The sequence below is a fragment of the Lissotriton helveticus genome, chromosome 9 (genome assembly GCF_964261635.1).
Source record: "Lissotriton helveticus chromosome 9, aLisHel1.1, whole genome shotgun sequence".
Lineage (NCBI taxonomy): Eukaryota > Metazoa > Chordata > Amphibia > Caudata > Salamandridae > Lissotriton > Lissotriton helveticus.
The window spans coordinates 1,033,840,081-1,033,861,171 of NC_136070.1; the positions used below are offsets into that span (position 1 = coordinate 1,033,840,081).

The following is a 21,091-nucleotide window of genomic DNA, read 5'->3' on the forward strand; positions in this document are numbered from 1 at the left end:
CACAAAAAAATAATTTGGGTTGGGTATGGTGCGTGTGGAAGAAAGGACTACTTTAGAGGCCTCTAGTTGCAGAAGACTGAAACATGTATAATAATTACTGCAGATTTATTAATCACATGAAATATCAGGCTTCAACTCTCCTCCAATGGAGGATCAAATCTAAAAGAACTTTGAAAACCATGACCGGTAACTGTCATAAAGGAAATTTGGTGCTACGGGTATATTTAATGATGAAGCACAGATGGTATCCCACACTTTCCGTCCAATCTATACATGCAGGACAAAAATCGATCATAAGATACACATCTACCGGTTTCCAGTGTTAAGTAAATTTAGCTCATTAATATTCATTGTGAAAATCCCAAAAGCCTATTACAGTTGGGTAGTAACATCAGCAAACATAACTAGTTAAGCTTGCTGGGTTTGATGAAATGTGGTATACATTATGATAGTACTCGTTTATCATCAGTTTAACATTAAAAGCTTTAATCAGTTTCACGTATTTTCATTCTTGCATATTATCAATGCCTTGTAAGCAATCTGACATTCACTGACAGAAATGATTTTGATATTTATTTTTTTCCTTTTGGAAAACTTTAGTTTTCAGACCATAAAATACATTCACATTCCATTCAAAATCCCACAAAACATTTAAAATGGTAAATATAGCAAGTACTTGCTGGATATGAATAGCAACAATGCATTCAATTGAAGTTTCTTCCATTCATATATGGAAGGAGCTAGTAAAAAACAATTAGTAACAGGTCTCACTTTAGGATAACACCCGCAAACAGCCAGTCTACTTATATTTTGATTTAAAAACATTTTTTAAACAACAGTAGAGCAATCACTGAATGAGGAACTCTCTGCCCTTCATGAGCATTTATCTGGTAACAAGCACAAAAAATGATGCTCGCTCAATGTTTTTGTGAGATGCAAGAGCGCCTACCTTTCCCTCTTGGGAGTTAGGAGCTGGCCATTCGTGGTTGCATGTGGGTTCAAGAGCAGGGAGGCCTTGGAGGAGGCCGTAGAGGACACACACGTGTTGGACAGGTCCAAAGTGCTGTGGTTGTTACACGTGGACTCCTCCGCATTGTGAGCAGAAGTCACTTCTTTCCAGAGCTGCTGCAGTTCTGCTGGAATCATGCCTGAAACAAATAAATTGGATAATTAAATCAATTAACAGCTAATTCAGCCCTCTTCAAACATTAATTAAATCACAGTCAGTAAACAGAGCCTAGTGTTCAGCAGGTTTTTTTTAACCGCGCAAATTGATAAAACGGAGGAAAACCAAATGAATTTGGGGAAAATGACTGAATGCGCAAAGAGTTATGTCTAATGTCAATGTCGTGGAGGCAACACTAGAATGTTAACAAATAACCCTTGGTTTAGTTTTCAAATATTCCTAATCAAAATTTCAGCTGGAATTGTGGCTTAAGATGTGGTAAATTTAAACAAATCTTCGGTTATATGGCTCCTCACGACCTTTCCATTTGATTGTAATGGCAACACGCGCCATAAAATAGGACTCATTTTTATGCTTACATTTTAAATCATGACAAATAGCTTTGTTATTAAATAGAGTTTTTATTAATCACTTTGAAACATACATTATGCATTCATATTGTCTCCCCGAAATGCTTTTCAAATTTTAACAGTCAAATTGATTATACTATGATTATTTCATTAACACACCTATCTTTCTCATTAATTTTGGTTTCTGGGACTGCTCGCTTAATTGATGGATGTGTCTGCTGAAAGAAATATATAACTTTCTCTAAAAGTAACACTGTTATTACTGTCATGGCTTAGATGAGAGCTAATGAGTCGTTGAAAATGTAAAATGAAAACATAAAATAAACTCCGAGACAAAAGAAGTGCTTTCATGGGATGAAAAAGATGGACACCAAAACTGTATTGTCTGCACAACCATCTTGCATTCCATTGAAAGGTCTGCTGGTCACTATAGCTGCCATTAAACCACCATAACAAACATTACATACAATTGTAAAATAAGAAAAGCCTGAATATTTTACTAAAGTAAGACTAACAACCATTGGTAATGCCAATAGGTCAGGCGTTAGAGGAATGCTATATGATAATGTGACCCATTACAAGAAGATAACATGGGGATGGATATGTATATGAAAGCAAATAACTGTAGAATAATATTGGTGTACATTAATAGTTCAAGCCCAAGCAGTTGGATAAATAATCAAGCACTTTTTTGTAGAAGCACCCAACTTCTGCCCAATCAAAACATGCACTCCTGACTACCAAAATGTGGGCAAAGCCAAAGCCTCTCTGCTGGTGGTTCTCACCTAATTGTCTAGCTACAACTGCGCAGTCAAGCCAGACCATAAATATCAACAGCAAGCAGAACAAAAATAGTAACCCATAGAGGGCATGAGAAACAAAACAAACGGTTGTGTCAATGTGCTATTTTTCTTTTTATCCTAGAAGTACCGAGTGCATGTTTGAAAAAGCTGACATTCATAGAAACCCCTGAGTATATACACTAGTGACCTGTGTCTGCAGATTATCTGCAGACTGGAAAATTCAATTACAGCCCATGTAAACGCCCAACTGCACATTTGACGATATTGGGTATTCATATTAAAACATTGTGCCCCATTAAGTAACCCTTGGCAGATAATGTCCAATATCAGAAGAAAAGGATAGTGAGATCTACAACTAGGGCACCAGGTTGTACATGAAATGCACTCAAGATACCTGCCGAGAAATAACAAAGATTTGTCCTGATGAAAGCATGCAATTCATCTGCAAGATTGCTGAAACCTGTCAACACCCACTTCAGGAGAGGGGTCTGAAGATTATTAAACAATTAGAAGAGGCCCCAAAAAGGAAATACATTTAAATAACATTTATCCTTCCTTTAGACAAATAGTTTTTTCTTCTCTTACCGAGCACTCCAAGAATAACCCTCACAATTGGGAGCCTGAACTTTTTAGCCTAAAAATAATGTAACACGAAATTAATCGTGCAGGTTATATAAGTGATAAGCAAACATTAATATACTCTCTGTTAATAGAGAGTGAACCTGAAAAGCCAAATTGGTATACTATGTCTAAGTTTGATTTCATTCTGAAAAACACATAACACAAGATGAATTGAAATACTTCTGCATACTGGGTAAGGACCACAGTGCAATACAAATGCTTGGAAATTAAGAGAGTGAAGTAACCTGTGGTGCCATGATTAACCAGTGTGTACCCAAATGACAGGGCATCAGTGCACGATACAGAAACCTTAAAAACAACAAATATCAAAAACAATTACAGAATAAGATTAAGGAGTACAAATACAAAGCAGACATCCATGTCTCTCCCTGCATGTCAAAAATCAACGGAATACTAAATGAGTGGCAAGCCTGGGTCTCCTTTTTCACCTCTAAATAAATTAGACGACCCAACTGCTGTGTAACCAAATACAAAAAAAGCACAAAACTTTAGTGTAATCAATTATTAGCTGCATTTTTCCTCGATTCCCAGTATATGTATGTGCAACACATTGATTTGACTTTTTTCTCTGCATTCAAGGAAGAGTAAAGTTTTTGTGTACTACCGGTTATCACTTGCAGCACTTGCTGTAGTTATTTATATATTTGTTTTCCAGCACAACTGCACAATTAGGTATTGAAGCGCTTTAAGGAGAATTGGGAATACAAAGCAGACATAACCATAAGAATGAAAAAAACGATAGTGACCAGATGGAGGCCTTTAGTTCGATTTGCTACATAGCTAATAATGGGAAATGCAAACGAGATTGTTGAAACAATTTAGCTTCAATCAGTAGAACGTTTCTTCCCAAGTTCAGATTTAACTTGTGTCAGTATTTGCACAGATGTTTTGTGAGGGAAGGAATAAATATCAGTCAAAGACAGTTGGGTGAGAAAGAGGTTGTCCAAGATCACAGAAGGAGCCTAGTGACCGAGCTACGACTTTCACTCACTTCCCTAGCCATAGACTTAAAAGCTTCCCAAAAGGATATTACATTTCGGGAACTGAGACACACATCTCTGGAAATAAAAAGGAAGCACGACAACAAGAGATACGTATTTTAGTAGTTTGGATGCTATTTTCAAAAGGTCGTGACTTTAAAAGGGAAGTGCCGCATCCAAGGAGATCAAACTAAAGAGCATAATAACATTTGGCAATTTAATCACCCACATTGGTATCACTCGCGACATTAACATAAAGAAACAACGAGAGCATGGAATTGTTCATTGCCATTCAACGGGTCTCACTGTCTACCGAGGATTAAAACACTTTTCAGACCGTTTCACAGCCAGAGATTACTTGTTTCAGCAGCTCCAGTGATACTGCACCCCAAAATAAAAAAAATTAAAATGATTCATACTAACTTCATTCGAAACGCACAATAAGTAATGCCGGGGTCTAAATTTAATTTATTTTTGCCATTTGGAATACAATGGACAGATAATCATCTCAACGTGATCAGCCCAACATCTTTACTTTGCTAAACTGTTAAAGATTTTAATTATGCCAGCTTTGGCGAGCAGTGGTCTAATGAGGCGATAGACTCCAGAGAATCTGAGTGGTTAAGAACTGTGAAATGAGCCTGATAGGATTTTATATATTCACTGAGGATCGTTTGCATATCAAAGAGGAGTAAATTATTGCACGACAGACCAATAACCTTCCCCTCCTTTCCGAGACGCGTATTAACAAAAACAGCCAGTCCCTGCTCTCAATTCTTCATCAAACATATTGAAAATACTTCATCAATTCAGGGAGATTCCTGGCCAATGGTGTGTATAGAGAGATCTGGTATCCCGGACACGTCATTTGAGTCAAAGCCCAATGTCCCTTTTATTGTAAAAGAAAAGAGAATTGCCTTTTGGGCAGTTGCATCCTAAAAATGCATTCAGCCCTAAGACAAATTCAATTTGCCTTTGTCTGTTGAAACAGAAGCTTGGAGGAGAATTAAGCAAAGGGAAAGGTCGACACAGAACGCAGTGTCCTGTTTGCTGCATCTGGACTATTATTTTCCAGCACCTTGCTAAGTGACAGTAGGGGATGTATTTTTAACCAGCATACTTGACAGGGATGTCTCCGCGCTAACAATTACCTGCGAGTGTGGCTGACCCTTACACTACGGCTTACTCAATTGAAGCAATAGTCGGCAGACTTGTCTGCTGTTGACATCATGCCGTTATCAGAGCATGAAGTCAACACCTATTTATATTTGTGATGCATAATCAGGTATGGAATTGAGAAACCACCATAGCATTTGTACAACTTCACAAAAGACAGATGCACAGCACACATTAGTTGTACCGATGAATTGCACTATCCCATGTAAATATATGAAATTGTTCTCTTAATTGCTTTTTAACCAAATTGTTTTATATGAATCGTTTTTAACATATGAATTGCCACTTGTATATTTGTGATGGAATCACTTTTATGATTTTAATTAATCGAATAAAGCTTGTATTGACTTCACTTGACTTGACAGATGCACAGCACACTTCCACCGAAAAGAAGTTTGCTATAGAAAGCAAAACAGAGCCTAAGAGAATTTCAGTGCGGCCTAAATAAAATATCATGTGATAGAGAACACCAAAATAACTATAAAATAAGAAAGTCTGCTGGGACATTGCCACTGGTGTCATTGAAGGGTTGCTAGAGAGTGTGACTGTGAACCACTATGACTGCCATAGCCCTCCCTAAGCTTTTGCGGCTCTCCTCTTTTAGATGACCCATTTCTAGTGCCCACGGATATGGATGCATACGTGCAGAACACACTCACATAGGAGACAAGGTACTGACAGCCAGACATTCCATGGTCCAATATCTTATTTTAGCACCAGCAGACCCTTATCCACCGTCCCACCCAGCTACACCAATGTCTGGTCTACTTATCTGCTGTTGTGAGGAGGTAAAATTATTTGTTACACTAGGAATATTCCTTCGTGATATTATCTCGGTCAAAGCTACCCGATGTCAATTGTTGTAATGCATTATGGCAAAAGTCATATATTGGTACACCCATGACATTATGACAGGATCAAAGGGTTTATTATTCTGCATCTGCTGTGACTCAGATTTGCAGATGGTATTTGGTTTTATTTCTTCAGACACGCTGTCTCGGTGATGCTAGTAGATGAATACAAACTCATGGCAAACACGGAGATCTTATACGTTTATGTGGTATGAGGAACGAAATGCGACTAACTTTCAGACAGCAGTAATCAAAGATCTTTCCATTTTACTAATTTGTGTGATCTTGTCCAACCACACTCTCTATTTGCCTCAGTTTCCTTATATGTCACAAAACTGGGAGAGGTGATACAATCTGCAGTGCGTAGATTGCAAAACGTTTTAAAGACATCAAGACTGCATAAGAAGGCCTGTATAAATAAGAATTAAAGCAAATTTGGAACCATGTTCCAGTTCTCCAAAGCCACACTGGCTACTGTGGGCCCCGCAGCTCCTGTGATGTAGGGGTAGATGGCGAGCACCCCGCCACCCACCCCACTTATCTAAGCCCGCTTGGCACACTTGTGTCCATCCTTAACTTGCGATTGTTCTTGACATAATGATAGCTAATCCAAGCCTATTGGTAGAGGAAATTATTGGGACATGATGGACATCTCTGGTATTTAAAGGTAACAGATGGTCCTTAAAGTCCGGATATATCCAGGCTTGGCTCTAGTGCACGAAAGTACTCGATTCAAATCACAAGCTGACGCTTGGTGACCAATCATGCATTTACAAAAAAATGAAATGTTACTACTGGAGTACTGACCTATGAGTGCCGGAATCCTCACCGACAAAAGATGCAGTTTCACGGACACAGACCCATTGAAAGGCTGGCTGACTATAAGCACGTCTGGGAACTCACGGCTAAAGTCCCAGGGATATTGGTCTAGCTTTATGGTGGCCATAACGCCCTCAGAGTCGTCCATAATATTTCAGTGATTTATTTAACTTTTTCTAGGAATGATAGTAGTAGTCAGTAAAGAAATAGTCATGACTGCTTGGCTTGCCTAGTAATCAGTAAAGAAAGGTTCATGGGCACTAATTCTCCTTGGTGGGTGTCAGCCATGTATACCCAGGTTTACGCGTGGCGCGGCTGCACGCGCCACAGGCGCGGCCTGCAGATCATGTAGGGCACAGGCGTATTGTCCATGCACTCTTGACACTATTGTACTGCCCATCCTGTTAGTTACAGCAGCAACCACCAGATGTTCATTCGGACAGACATGTGCGTTACACAGATATCACTTAAAGGTGGCCGCAATGTTTTAGAACAGGGAAAAGGAGATAAAGATGAGCGAAAAGAAGGTAAAGGGTAAAGGCAACACTGTGATAATGACGAAGGGTTATTGCACAAGGCATGATCCAGATCTGCTGCACTACTGAAAAAAATACAAATAATCTAAATATCCCGGTAGGTATGGGGTTTTTTATTTAGGAAGAGCTCAGAAAATGTAATTTAAAGCCTGTGGGTCTGTAAAGCTTGTGGGTTAACTCGGCTATATAAGAAATGGCAGCATTCGAGCTTCATAGGTATGTCCCCCTTATTGGTGAGGGGTGTGGGTGGGAGCTGCCTCCCTATGTTCTTGCTACACCGCTGGCTACTTGTATGCTAATCTCAGCAACAAGATTTACATGTTGCAATTACTTGAAAACATGTTTACTTGACAAGAGATGCAATTTCTGAGCTTTTCAATTTAATGTCGAGAGGGTTGAGGGGGAGGGGAGTTGGTTAAAAAAAATTGCCTTGCGTCCTTTAGGGAAAGATGCCTCCAAATTATGTTTATGTCAACATGAAAAATAGCAATGATTATGTGATTATAACATTGGAGGATGCGCTAATTATGCAGAGCAAAAAATAAATCTCGCTCCACTCCCGAGAAGCACTTGTAAAACTTACAATCTTGTCATAAACGGCACATGAATCATGTGGGAGCGTTGAAATACTTCAAGAGCGTCAACCATTTAACAGGCCTCAAATACCACATGACCCGGTCTTAAATTCGGTTGCATTTGTAAAAAGGTTAAAAGAAACCGTGATTATAAGCTGATTTAATAAAGTGTCTGACAGCAAAGATTGTTATATCAGGTGCATTTCTTGCAGTACAAGTGCCTCCTTCATTGGTAAGGAAATTGCAGGCACAGGTTTAAAAATGTATGTTCTGGGAAAGATGACAGATCACCCTTTTTGGAACTCAATTTTATAAGCCCAGGTATCATAGGCTCTGAGATAAACAGTTGTTCAACCTTTTTTGTCCTTGCTTCTCAATACCCAGGTGGCCGTGCTCAACAAAGCATAAAGTGGATTTAAATCTTACAATGACATCAGTTCTAAACTACCAACATCTGTCATAAAATACCTTTTTTTCAGATAGACATCAATTCTTACGTTATTCTAAAGTAAGTCACTTCTGCAGCTTAAACCCTACCTACTGTTCTTTTCTTGCACCATTAGATTAAGCACTTGAAAACACATTAGTGCATTTTGGAATTATTTGTCACAAAATCAGTTTCATTTTACGTTTTAAATAAGCTCTTATACAATAGTTTGTAGGGACAACTTCTCCTTTACTGTTCTTAAAACCCACAACAGCTGGGTAGCAAGCCGTCTTGCTACACATATTACACTTCATGCATGGGGGCACCCCTTTTTCCACTACAAGAACCTGTCTTGCGCCTCCCAGCGGCCCCCGTTTGGGCATAATAACGGATCTACTTAAACAATGCCACTTAATGAGCAGCCTTACCACAGCAGAGAAGGACATTCTGGTAGCTTAGACCCAGCGGGAGAATTACAGATGTTAAGGATGTTTCCCTCCAAAAGGATAAGAAAGGTGTCATTAATTCATGTTCTAACATTTCTACAGCACATAAACAAATAATTCACCTATGCCCATCTTGTTTCCTGAACCCTCTCTTGTGTTATTATTTTGACAAAATTGTTCTGTAATAATGAAAAGTGACTTTTAGTAGCAGTAATTCACACAGTCATTGTGTAAGAAGGCATCAACCGATAATGACCATAGCAGCAAGAAAAGGCAACCACAGTGACCAATTGTGGAACTCGCTGCAGTTTATAGAATCTTTTCAAGGGAGATTGGAATCACAAGCTGGTAACTACAAACATTATTAGGACTAGAGCAGAGGGTAGGTGTCTTTGCCAAGATACCTTGAGAAAGAGACTGCAGCGGAAGAGCAGACTGCCCCGGTTGAATCGTTAGCAGGCCTTGCCGCTGTAGACTAAGGAGGTGCTGTTGTTGCAGCTGCTGCATCTGTAAGAGCTGCTGCTGGAAGGCCAACTGCTGTGTTGCGACCTGTTGTTGCTGCTGCTGCTGATGCTGTTGTTGATGCTAAAAGAAAAAGCCAAGAAACAAATAGGTTAGTCATGTATTGCAGTGCGGGGTAATGAATAGCATTACTGAATCTTCCACTACCAAGATGCATTCATTAAACAGCGTACATAGCATCAACTTACTTAACCTCCAAAAAATTGGAGGTTAAGATCATATACGTCCTATGCCTAGAGGACAACTACCACCTAAAATGCCTTGAGAGCTAGTGTTGCACCCTTTACCACTATCTCACATATCATTTCAGTAATTTTAACCACCATCAGTGGTGCATTCTCAGTTGTCAGTCAATAAAAACGTTATTTGTTTTTTTACAACCATAAAGATATACAAATACAGCATCTCACTCAATTAAAATAAGTACACAAGTCGATATCATAAAATATGCAATACATCTTCTGCATGTCTAAATAACACATTTTCTTTAAAATAAAAACAAATATCATCTTCAGATTTATTAAAATCAGATATTCCATTATTGGGCGCCTAGTCTTTCAAGTAAATAACTCATTCTCCTACGGATCTAAATTTCATTGTCGCTCTTTACATTTGAGAAACACTAACTCGATTTATGAATTTCCCCATGGCACAGGCAATATCTAAATTCATCATTCCTACTAAGAGGTTTACCGCTTGCATCCTATTTTTAATCTCGTATGTTTAAAAAAAATCGGACCTAAAAATTCTCTTCGTATACCTAAAATCTTCATACAGTCTAATATGTAAAATATCACAGGTGACACCTAAATTGCAAGTGTATTTACCATTACTATCATTGAATTTTTGACCCTGCATTCTCAGTTGAAAAGGGTCTGGCCACCAGGAACTATCTCTAGACCAACACAGAACATCATATATGAAGATTCTCACCAAACAGGCTTGCAAAGAAGCGGCAATGGTCTACGGGTCTGCTAGGCCCCACAATATGGAAGCAACTGAGCCTCCACCTCAATACTGAACTCAGCTACTGAAAACGGAACAGTTCATACGTTCAACTACGCACATTCGACTGGATAAAAGCTGAAGCCTGTTAGATAAGTATACCTAGAATCAATTTAGGCACTCACCACTGTTTAGATGTGATGACTAGGTATTGCTTTAATGTGAAAATTATTTCCAACATATTGTTTAACACTCCAAAGTGACCAAATAGTATCCATGCAGAACTCTACTAAAATTTGTAAACAGAGTGCGGTCTCTTCGGCAAGAAGCAAGACACAAATAAGAAGATTCTCTGCTTTTTCAAAATCTTGCTCTACTGAAAAGTGTTACAATTTTGAACAGAGTTGGAGCTGTACCAGTGCTTTGTTTGTGCCAGTGGTATTAAGAGGGGAACACTGGCATTGATTTTTGGGAACGGTGGCTTGCTTATCATCAGACTCTGACCCAGAGCAATAGAGGTGAAGGAAATAAAGAAATAAGAGAGGAGGAAGACAAACATAATAAAACATTGAGGATTGGAAAACAGAGGAATAAAGGGTGATGGAACAAAGAAGTTTGAGGTGGAACCAAAACTATACAGCGTGGCTATTGGTCAAAACCAGTATACGGCAGCACCGGTGGCAGCTCTTCAGTAAAACTTTGGGCCCATACAAATATTTAGCTGTGTTCACTATCACAAGAATCTTTAACTGGATTTGAACCTGCTCCCTCTAAGTTGTGATGTGAACACGTGCCTCGCTCTAAGCCTTAACAGAGAGAACCGTTTTAAGTGCTCTGTTTATCACTTCTGACACAAATAAATTAGAAAAAAATCAGACCTTTGGAGAAGAAAAACTTCATCTAATATTGTTAATTAGCCATGACAAACGATGAAATAACATTGTAAATCTTTCATGGGATCAGCCACTAGATTTTAATTACACACATTCATAATTTAGTGAACAACATCTTATTTGAGAAGGGAGCGCTTAAAGCTTGCAGCCCTGCAAGCATAAGACGCCTGCGCTTGGCGGGAGTTGGCGAACTTGCTCAGTCTCGCGCCATTCACATCTGGCGTTTTATCATTTTACTTTCCCTAAACCCATGAAAAGCTTTGCGTTTTGATACACCTCTGTTTCAGTTGTTGGTCAAACAATAACTTGTGTTGTATGAAACACTGGATGCCTATTGCACCAGGCTCTGGCAGTTCCTCCAGCCAGCCAAAAACATATTAATGTAGATTTCCTCTGCAATTTACCTGAGTGATAGAAAGATAATACACTGCAGAAATACAATAAATGGAAGGAAATTATCCAACAGGCTCTATCTGCCAAGAACTCTATCAAGGTGCTGCTCCTATCCAGGAATGAGTGCACAAATTAACTCTTTCGTGCCTGCAAGATTTCTGCAAGCAAAATTAACTCAAATGCGGTGTTTCTCAAGAGGTTTTAACACTTCTGAAAGTCTTTAAGGATTTAAAATCATCGTCCACTTAGCTATTTTATTATTTGATGTTAATCTTAGGAAACATTTTATTTCCTACCGACACACTTTCGTGCATCAAGTAAGACACATCCTGGGCTTGAAATTCACCTCAAACGGGGCGTTTTGTAATGCTCATCGCTCCAATAAGTAAGGACAATAAAGGAAATATCAACGCTGTTTATTTAAAGGCGTCATTCCAGAGGCTCCACCAATAAGCACAGATGAACAGTAGCAGAATGCAAAACATGTACTTATATACTGCCACAAATTCAAAAACAATATATGGACATGGGGTGGATAACTAATTCATTGACCTTAAATAGGGACAAAACCATTACGATCTCCTTTTTGGCAATGCTTCAGCTTTAAGCACGCTGTTAAAAAGTAGAGACTAGTTTCAAGTAGCATTACTAATTACTTAAAAAACATGCTTCTTTGAAATATATACATCTCTTCTCTTGCAGTATTCTGGGTCCCACCAACAGTCTCGCACTCACTTGCAGCATCACTGCCCTTCTCTTCTTCCTATTCCTATCTGAGAAAGCAGAGAACCACCCAAACGTGACATAACTAGTTTGCAACTATTTAAAAGGACAATCCAGTGTAGAGTAAAGAATAATGTTCTTAACCCAGTCCCCCAAGTCCACAATCACCAAAAATAGGCTTCCCTAAATGTTGCTTTTTGGATTACATTTCCTTGGGTTTTGAGAGCTATTGTGACATCGTTCACCGGATTGCTGGAATACAGGAAGAACAGTACCGTGAAAGTTCAAAAGTCATTAGCGGGTTGGTACTTCTACGAAAACGTGTGGCTAATGATAAATAAATATATGAATGTCAAAGCAAATACTGCACAGCAGCAACACTATCCAAACAACTGCCAAATATGGACTTACTTGGCTTTGTCCGACATCTTTAGGATCACATTCTGGATGTTTATTTTTTATTAATGCGAACACTGTCTCCTATTTCAGCATTTTCATAAGATTTCTGAATAAGAGCTGGCCAGTAACCACCTAAATACTGGCTCAGAGTGACTTATCGGCAGCCATGGACAGAGCCATTTTAGACTACTTCAACGTGGCATGCATATCCATCAGTATCAAGGATGGCTTGCTACCCTTACTCCAAAAGCAGATCCCTTGCATCCTTATTAGATGGAATGGAATCAGATCTGTGCACCTTTGGAATGGTGGTAGGAGAAGGGCTTTCTCCAAAGAGGAAAAGCTTCCCTCCTCTCATCACCACCCCACGTCCCCAAATGGGTAGAAAAAACCAAATAATATATGCGTTTGCAGAGTGGACTACATTCCCTCTGTGCTGAAATCCATGCTGTGTAAACTCTTCGAACAAGGAAAATATATAAATATTTAATGAAATTCCCAAGGAGAAAGGCTGGAAATCTGCACCTGGTGTAACTTTCCAGGTGAACTACTAGGAATATTTGCAAAACAAAAAAAAAATAATGTACAAGTATGCTGAGGTAGAAACGTAAATCTCGCCCTGTACTTTTACGTTATTTTAAATTAAATTGGGCTCCAAATTCCTTTCGTGTAAAGCTTTCAATGACTATCTTCAGTACTCTACGAGTCCAGCTGCTCTCCAACGCAGTCTATGGGTGAGCAGGCATAATACGTCTTTCTTTATTTATTACGAAATCTAAAAGATCCTAAACATATGGCCATTCAAGGAAGGGCCTTCAATGTATATGCTCAATTCCACACTAGATTTTCAGAAGTGGAAATTAAAGTGTAGTGAGTTCCATTTAGATTCAGTGTACTTAATTGTATCCCAAGTGGGTACTCTGGAAATCTGACATGGATCTAGTCCTCTTGAACCTACACTGGACAAATCCCAGCTTCAAACTTAAACTCCAATCTACGGGGGGGGGTGGGGGGGTTAAGAAGTCTTTGAGGATCACCAGGTAGGGTTTATTCATACTATTCTATGAAGAACCAATGCTAGTAACATCAAAGCCCAACTCTGAAACCAAAAGACCACAAAATATTCCTTCAACTAGTAATTTGACATTGTTCTCATGAGCAGCAGTCCCTTCCTAAACATGCCTTAAAGGACTTACCCTCCAGCAAAGCAGCAACTTGAAGATAAAGTGAATTCTGCGGCATGAGTATCAATAATTGCTCGAGGACACCTTTATATTTTTCACTTGTAAGTGAGACTGGCTTACTTAAAGGAGGTTTCAATAACTGAAGGTGAATCTGACTCCTCAAGCATTAAATATATACACACACACACACACACACACACACACACACACACACACATACATATATGTTATGTTATGTTATGTTAATGGTATTTGTAATGTGCTCAGCTGCTCCAGCGAAGGAGCGTCCCGGCGCCCGACAAGGTAGCCACACAACATAACCAAGGAACAGATTTATTTAAAAATTCGAGTTTTTAACAGGGCTAAGGAAACAGGAGAGTCTTAACGGCCTTGCGAAAAGAAAGCAGGTCGGCAAGGGTCCGAATTTCGCGAGGCAATGCGTTCCACAGAGCTACTGCCCGCACCTTGAAGGAACGTCCCCCAGCTCGACTACGATTGAAGCGTGGAGCTGCTGCCAATTCGTGATCCGAGGAGCGAAGGGAACGGCCTGGGATATATGGGCGCAGAAGATTCTGCAATATGGGAGCAGACGGGCCTTTTAGGATTTTAAAAGCCAAACCAAGCACCTTAAAATGAATCCGCTGCCTGATCGGCAGCCAGTGGAGAGCACGCAGGGTGCGAGAGACCGAGCAGAACCTAGGGAGGCCTACAACTGCTCTGGCTGCTGCGTTTTGCACTCGCTGGGGACGAGTCAGCTCGGCCTGATTTAGCCCTATAAAAAGGGAGCTGGCATAGTCTAGCCGAGCCAGTATCGTCGCCTGAACCACAAGTTGGCGGGTTGCGGCATCAAAATATTTGAGTGCAGGTCTCAGATTACGCAGAATGCCAAAGCATATACACACATTTATCACATGGGATTCTGAAATCCCTGTATAAATGGCTATCTCGAATTTCTTTATAATCGGTGAGTAGTGATGCAACTAGTCAAGCAATCAATCAATCAATAAATATAAATTGGTAAAGTGTGGCTAATCACCCAACAGAGTATCCAGGCACTTGCAGGTCCCAGAGGCTCATTTGAGCAGCCGGGTCTTGAAAGGAAAGCAAAAATAAAACAGTGAAAACAAAGGAAAAGGCACTCAAAAACAGGGGGGAAAGCAGGGAGAAGGCATTGAAAATGACGGAAAAGCTTGGAGAAGGCACTCAAGAAACGGGAAGAAGCAAGGCGAAAGCAGTGAAAACGATGGAAAAGGAAGGAGCTGTCACTCAAACAGAGAAAAAACCAAGGAGAAAGCAGTATAAACAAGGGAAAAGAAGAAGGCGGCAATAAAAATGGGGGAAAGCAAGGAGAAGCAGTGAAAACGAGGGAAAAGCAACTAGAAGGCAAACAAAAAAGCGGAAGAAAAAGCAAGGCGAAGACAGGAGGAAGAGCGATGCAGCAGCAAGGGGAGAGAACTGGGCTTGAAGCCTGGGAACTAGTAGCCGATTACAATAAGAGCCAGCAGCTTAGGTGAAAGGCAGGTCCGGTCACAGAGCATAAGGAAAGCAGCTGTTTAAAGCAATCAAAATGAAGCCTTAATTTTCTTTTTTCTGCTCTGTTTTTCTAGCATACAGCGACAAGCAGAAAGAACATTTTTTTGTTTGCATTTCTTAGGTAATATATCTTTCTGCAGGTTTCTACACATTCAGAGCTACTGCAGCTTTTTGTTTTTAACAGACTTCCATTGAATTTATTATAATGTTTTATAACACATTAATTTGTTTAACTTTGCACTAGAGGCTCGATCTTTATTCTTGTTGTTTGCAAACATCCTCTCTCTTTCACACAAAAGAGTTAAGATTTAAGTGGTTTATGGTAACGGTGACTGTTCGACCATGTATTATATGGGATAAAATACCCTCTGCATTTCATGATAAGGATATTGAAAGTCACCTCAGAGTCCCTTAACTTGACAAAGGAACTCCTCAGTGATTTACAATATCTTTATAATGTGTACAGCAGGGAGGTACCTTATGCCTTATATGAAAAGGTTCCTGTTGGTCTGGTTTGACCATTCCCTTTTTTACTTAAACTTGCCAGAAATGTGTATTTGTTTATAATTTAGGTCCTGCAGACTATAAAGGGTTCCCTGTGAATAATATGCGACCGTGAAACTGGTCATTAGTATATATCAAATGTGTAGATTTAAAATACTTGAAAACAAAGCAAAAACACAGCATTTCACCGTCAGCACTGATATTCACATTATGTCCATTCACATAATTTGTGTTGACCTCAAAGAAGCCCTCTCTAGCCGTTACAAACATAGCTTTGTATTAAAATAAAATATATACCAATAAACAGACTCTGAACGTCTATGGATTTATATTGAAAATGTGTGTGAATGCCCACCACTTTTTAATCAGACATGTCCAGTTTTTGTTCCTGGGCTATTGATGAAAACTAACATTTAAAAGCAATCAGTTTTAAAACAAACCAAACATCATTGTCTTCTGGGCTCTGCCAAACAAAGCTCATACCAGCTCTCTATGTTTGAAAAGCCAGGATATAAAAGTATACAAGGCCCATTGTCCAAGAAAGAATTTAAAAGCAACATGCGTTGCCAAAGTGTGCTCCCCACCCAGTTACCAAACACAGGATACAAGTCAGTTTGTTTACTTCTCACAATTGAATGCATACAAAAAAAGGTCTCTGTGCAGTCCTGCTGTCAGGTCAGTAGTTAGCGTGAAAATGCTGAAATCTCCTGATAATGCTTGCATTTTTGATCCCCTCCCTAAAGCCTCTGTCAAAGGTCTGTTTTCCTTTCTGAGGCTACTCCCTTCTGCCTAACATAAACTCTAATAATCTCTGGATGACAAGCAGTCACACTTTTTCAGCACTCTGCCTAGCTTGATTTTACAGGACACAAGTTAAACATAATGCATATCTTAAGTACACACACACACTTGTTTTAGACAATATACCAAGAGACCTCTGTGTCTCATAGCTTTTAATTAAGCTGGCAATATATTATATTAAACCCAACACATGAAGGAATTCAAGCACTAACAAAACCATGATACGTAAAAAGTACTCCTATCTCCCACCTGAACAGTATTCACTTTATTGAACTGAGAATAATGTTAGTCAAGTTATCTGCGGTGGGACACTGCAGAAGGTGCAATAACACACCGGAGCTGATATCAGTCTGTGATAAAATATGGCATCTACAGGCACAAGATAAAGTAATTGAGGGAGAAGATGGTAAAGTGAAATCTTTCAGAAAGCTGTGGAAACGTTGATCTTGACAAGAGAAATCTCTGCCAAAGCAACTCCCATCTCCCTACTAGTGTCATCAAAATGGTAATTCACCTGATGGAGAATGCTCCAGTAAAAATGATATGTAGGGAGAAAATTATGGTAAGTCTTACAAATGAGCACAAAAGCCTGATCCATAGCCCTAGCAACATGGCAGCTAAATATACAAAAGAACAATGGGTTTCTTCAGGGTAACTCAAAGCACACTTTCCCAATTGTGAACTAAATCGTTCAAGAACCCAATCTACAAATTGTTTGATAGAATATGTAACTATGATTCAACTGGTGACCGCAGAAACAGGAATACCATGTCCGTGCTTAAAAAACACGAATGTATCCACGTCAAAAGAACACATTGGCGAAGGATGCTACATCCGATTGTGTGGGTGCAGGTGCAATCCTGAAGGGTACTGTGCGTGACACACAAGCCCAAGAAGAGGGGACAAAAAAGGATTTGGCTAAGTAGCCTAGAATCAGACAAATAAAATCTTTTAGTGTGTGCTTTTTTGCAGAATCAGGCAATAAAACACATTCAATTAAAACAAATCTGATTAAGATTTCCATATCCTCAAGAATTATTTTGGATATCTTGATGAGGGCAAGTGGCGAGAGCAACTACAGTAGCAGCACTGAAAGTTAATGGAAATAAGTCAGGTCAATAGGAGAAAAAAGTGTTCTAAATGTTTCACCAAGTCGTTAACCAGGTATTGGAAGTGATTGAAATTAAACGAGGGAAACAACTTTGCAAACAGTTACGGAATGTGTGTAAAGGAATTTATTTAAATAAAATACCCCAAAAAATTATCAAATTCGTCCAGTGCTTATGTTAGAAATAAAAGTTGTAACCACCAAAGTCATAGGAAAAGACTCTGCTTTGCTCTCGTAATAACCAGCTAGAAAAGCAGCTCTGTTCCAGTCACCAGAACTACCATGCATCAGAATTACGTAATAAAGCAGTACATGGAATCAATCAAAACGGCCGCGCCCATTCACGCCCCACTTTAAAACCTTCCATAGAAACATAGCACGCAAAGATGGCGGCGCCCACAATAAGGGCCTGGGGGTCCATCGCAGCCTCAAAACTTAGCTAAGAAGTACATACGACCAGAGGCATAAATAAGGGCACACACCCTCTTGAAACGGACATGGTGTGCATACAGTCTCTCTTGCAAGGGACACAGTACGAGTTATCCATCAGAAACCATGGTAGTAATGTGCTAAAGTCAAGTATGAGCCAACTTTGAAAAGTATCTGGTGAGAGGACCATTCCCCATTTATACTTATTCATCATTAAATGAACACATTGCAATTCTTAATTATGTAGAGCAATGATATACCAGCAAATGAATGGTAATGCCCTAGCATCGGTGCTGAAACTATGGAGAATTTCAATATTGTCATCTGATAGGTTTGCCTATAGATTGGAATATGAAACGGATCATATCAGCATATTCATTCAATAGCTACAGGGAAAAAAGATCAGGTAATTATACATGTAAATTATTGACACCTAGACTGTCGGGGCGCCAAATACTGTTGGCTACTTAACTGGGTGTACAGGCATGTTACTTATTTGAATAGTAACAGGATCAAAAACAAATCATAATTCGGGGGGGGGGGGGTAGCGGGGACACTCACTGGTCGATAACCTGTATTAACCATTTGAGCTTCCTCTAAACTTAATATTTTAAGCTGTGGTGAAATGATAACTTGATAATATGTGAAGAGCATACAAAAATGAAACAATACGCACTTAGCGGCTTGTCTGTACTATATAGTAAAACAACATCGGAAAATTTCATGGGAGAAACCAACTTCATTCACCTAAACTGGATTGAATTTTGTGATGTACTTATGAGGGTATTAACAGCATGGAAGGGGTTAAGATAGACCAGCTTCAAAAAGAAATACCTCTAAAAGGTAACCTTCAAGAGGATGAGATGGGAACAGACCTCGGAGCCGAAGGCAAAACAGTAGTGTAATGCTGGAACTGCTGCCATGTAGTGGGTGTCAGGAGAACGTAATTTAAAGGCAGAATTTTCCAGCCTATGTATCCACCTGGTCTTAAAATAGATCCTTAAATTGGCTTCAGCTTTCAACTTGGCATTTTGGAAAATGTCCATCAGATGTTCTCCTATCAGCCCTTTCTAAATGCAGAATTACATATCTTTCAACAGGATGTCCACTGAAAATGCATTAGATAAATTCAGCACAAGTTTTGATACACATATTTTTAACGTTCTTAATGTTTTAATGAATATGGAGAAAAACGATAATTTTTAATTTGTTCGTGGATTTTTTTATTAATATTTTGTACTTTTAATGTTTTAATTTGCTTTCTGTCTTATAACGTAACGCCAAAATAAAGATTGCATAACAGATATACATATTTTATCTCTGCCCATAAGCCCCTCGCCTCGACCTTTGTATCAATTTATCATCGATAGTTCTGAGAATGACTACCACATTCCCTCTTCTTTGTGACACCCAGAGTACACCTGCAATGCCTCTGAACCTCTATTCAGCTGGTATATGCATATCACAATGTGGGCGCCCACGTATGGATGGATTCCATTCTGCCTTCATTCTTCATAAGGGCACACAAAACTGAACACAATACTCAAATTGAAGCACAGCAGATATTTACAAAGTGGTTAAAGCAACTTCTTTTATAAGTTTGGGCTAGAGACAATAGCTGTCTTGTCAGTCTCATAATTAAAACACATATATATGTTTTTGATCAGCTGTCTCCATACACTGGTCTGTTTAAGAGTCTTTCAGATTTTATTCCTGGCCACTACAAAATACAACACGTGTCAATGTGTTAGCCCACTTCAGCCATTGGCCCGCTACACTGAGAAGGATGTAATATTGTTTGCACAATCCGCCTAAAAATAAATCTACTTGATTGCTGGATATGGTACAAAAATCTTTGCTTTTATTTCTGCTTACAAATCACACTTTTTATTCAAATTTATTTTTGCAGCTAGTCATTTTTTAAACTATTTTATTTAAGAGTGTGCATGCCACCTTTACGAACAGCATACTTTTATGTCTTACTTCTGACCATTTAAATCCCATTGCATTTCCTTGCAAAGTAAATAAAACACCAACCATGCCATGGCCCGATCTGTTGGTTTTGCCAATTAATGTTTCTGCTGGTCGCCTCCCTATGTTTGACGGGCCTCCCTTCACATGGCATCTGAAGTTGTTCATGAATGTCCACGATATCCACCAACGCCGGTCGACAGCTCAATCAAATTTACCTGGGAGACTTCAACCTCCACTGGAATGACCAGAAAGACACTGTGGTGAAGAGCCTTAAGACTTTCCTCGACGCGCTTGACCTCACCCAAATCTGCAACGGTCCGACACATGAAAAAGGCTCTATCATTGACCTTATCATCGCCAAAGAAGACTCTACCCAACTAGTCGCAATCGAACCATGCGACTGGTCAGACCACCACATCATCACCTTCTTCATCAACGAAAAGGTCAAACTTAACCCGGCGCAACCTGCCAAAACCAAGATTTGGAAGAGGGACCTGAAGAACCTTAACCCAAAGTCCTTGCCTGCCCACACAGGCAGTCTCCTTCTTCCCCCGACGGACGTCTCTGATGTGCATGCATTGACCAACCTCTACCTAGACTCCATGTCTACAATAATCAACGAAGCCGCACCCTTGCAATTGAAGAGAGTCTCCACCAAGAACTCGAACCCATGGTACGATGGCAGACTCAATGAAGACAGACGTGTGATGCGCTTAGCTGAACGCGCGTGGAGATCTGACCCCTCAGCACTGAACCTTAGAACGCTTAAGAATAAGAGAAACGCTTACTTCAGAAAAATCAAACGCTCGAAAGCAATATTCTTTAGCCAACAGCTGGATCAAGCTAAAAACCGACCAAAAAAACTGTTTGAGTTAGTCAAAACCCAAACCAA

At 39.5% G+C, this 21,091-nt stretch overlaps 1 protein-coding gene across 20 annotated transcripts in view; it reads right to left on the reverse strand.

Annotated features, from left to right (window-relative positions):
• Positions 1-21,091, reverse strand: part of FOXP1 (forkhead box P1) — a 935,659-nt gene that overhangs the window by 104,338 nt on the left and 810,230 nt on the right. For all 20 annotated transcript variants that reach the window (XM_078661367.1, XM_078661363.1, XM_078661364.1 and 17 more), the window contains 2 exons: positions 9,196-9,376; positions 950-1,148 (listed from right to left, as the gene is read on the reverse strand). In XM_078661367.1, coding sequence (XP_078517493.1) covers positions 950-1,148; positions 9,196-9,376 — 380 coding nt within the window. The remainder of the gene's footprint in view (positions 1-949; positions 1,149-9,195; positions 9,377-21,091) is intronic.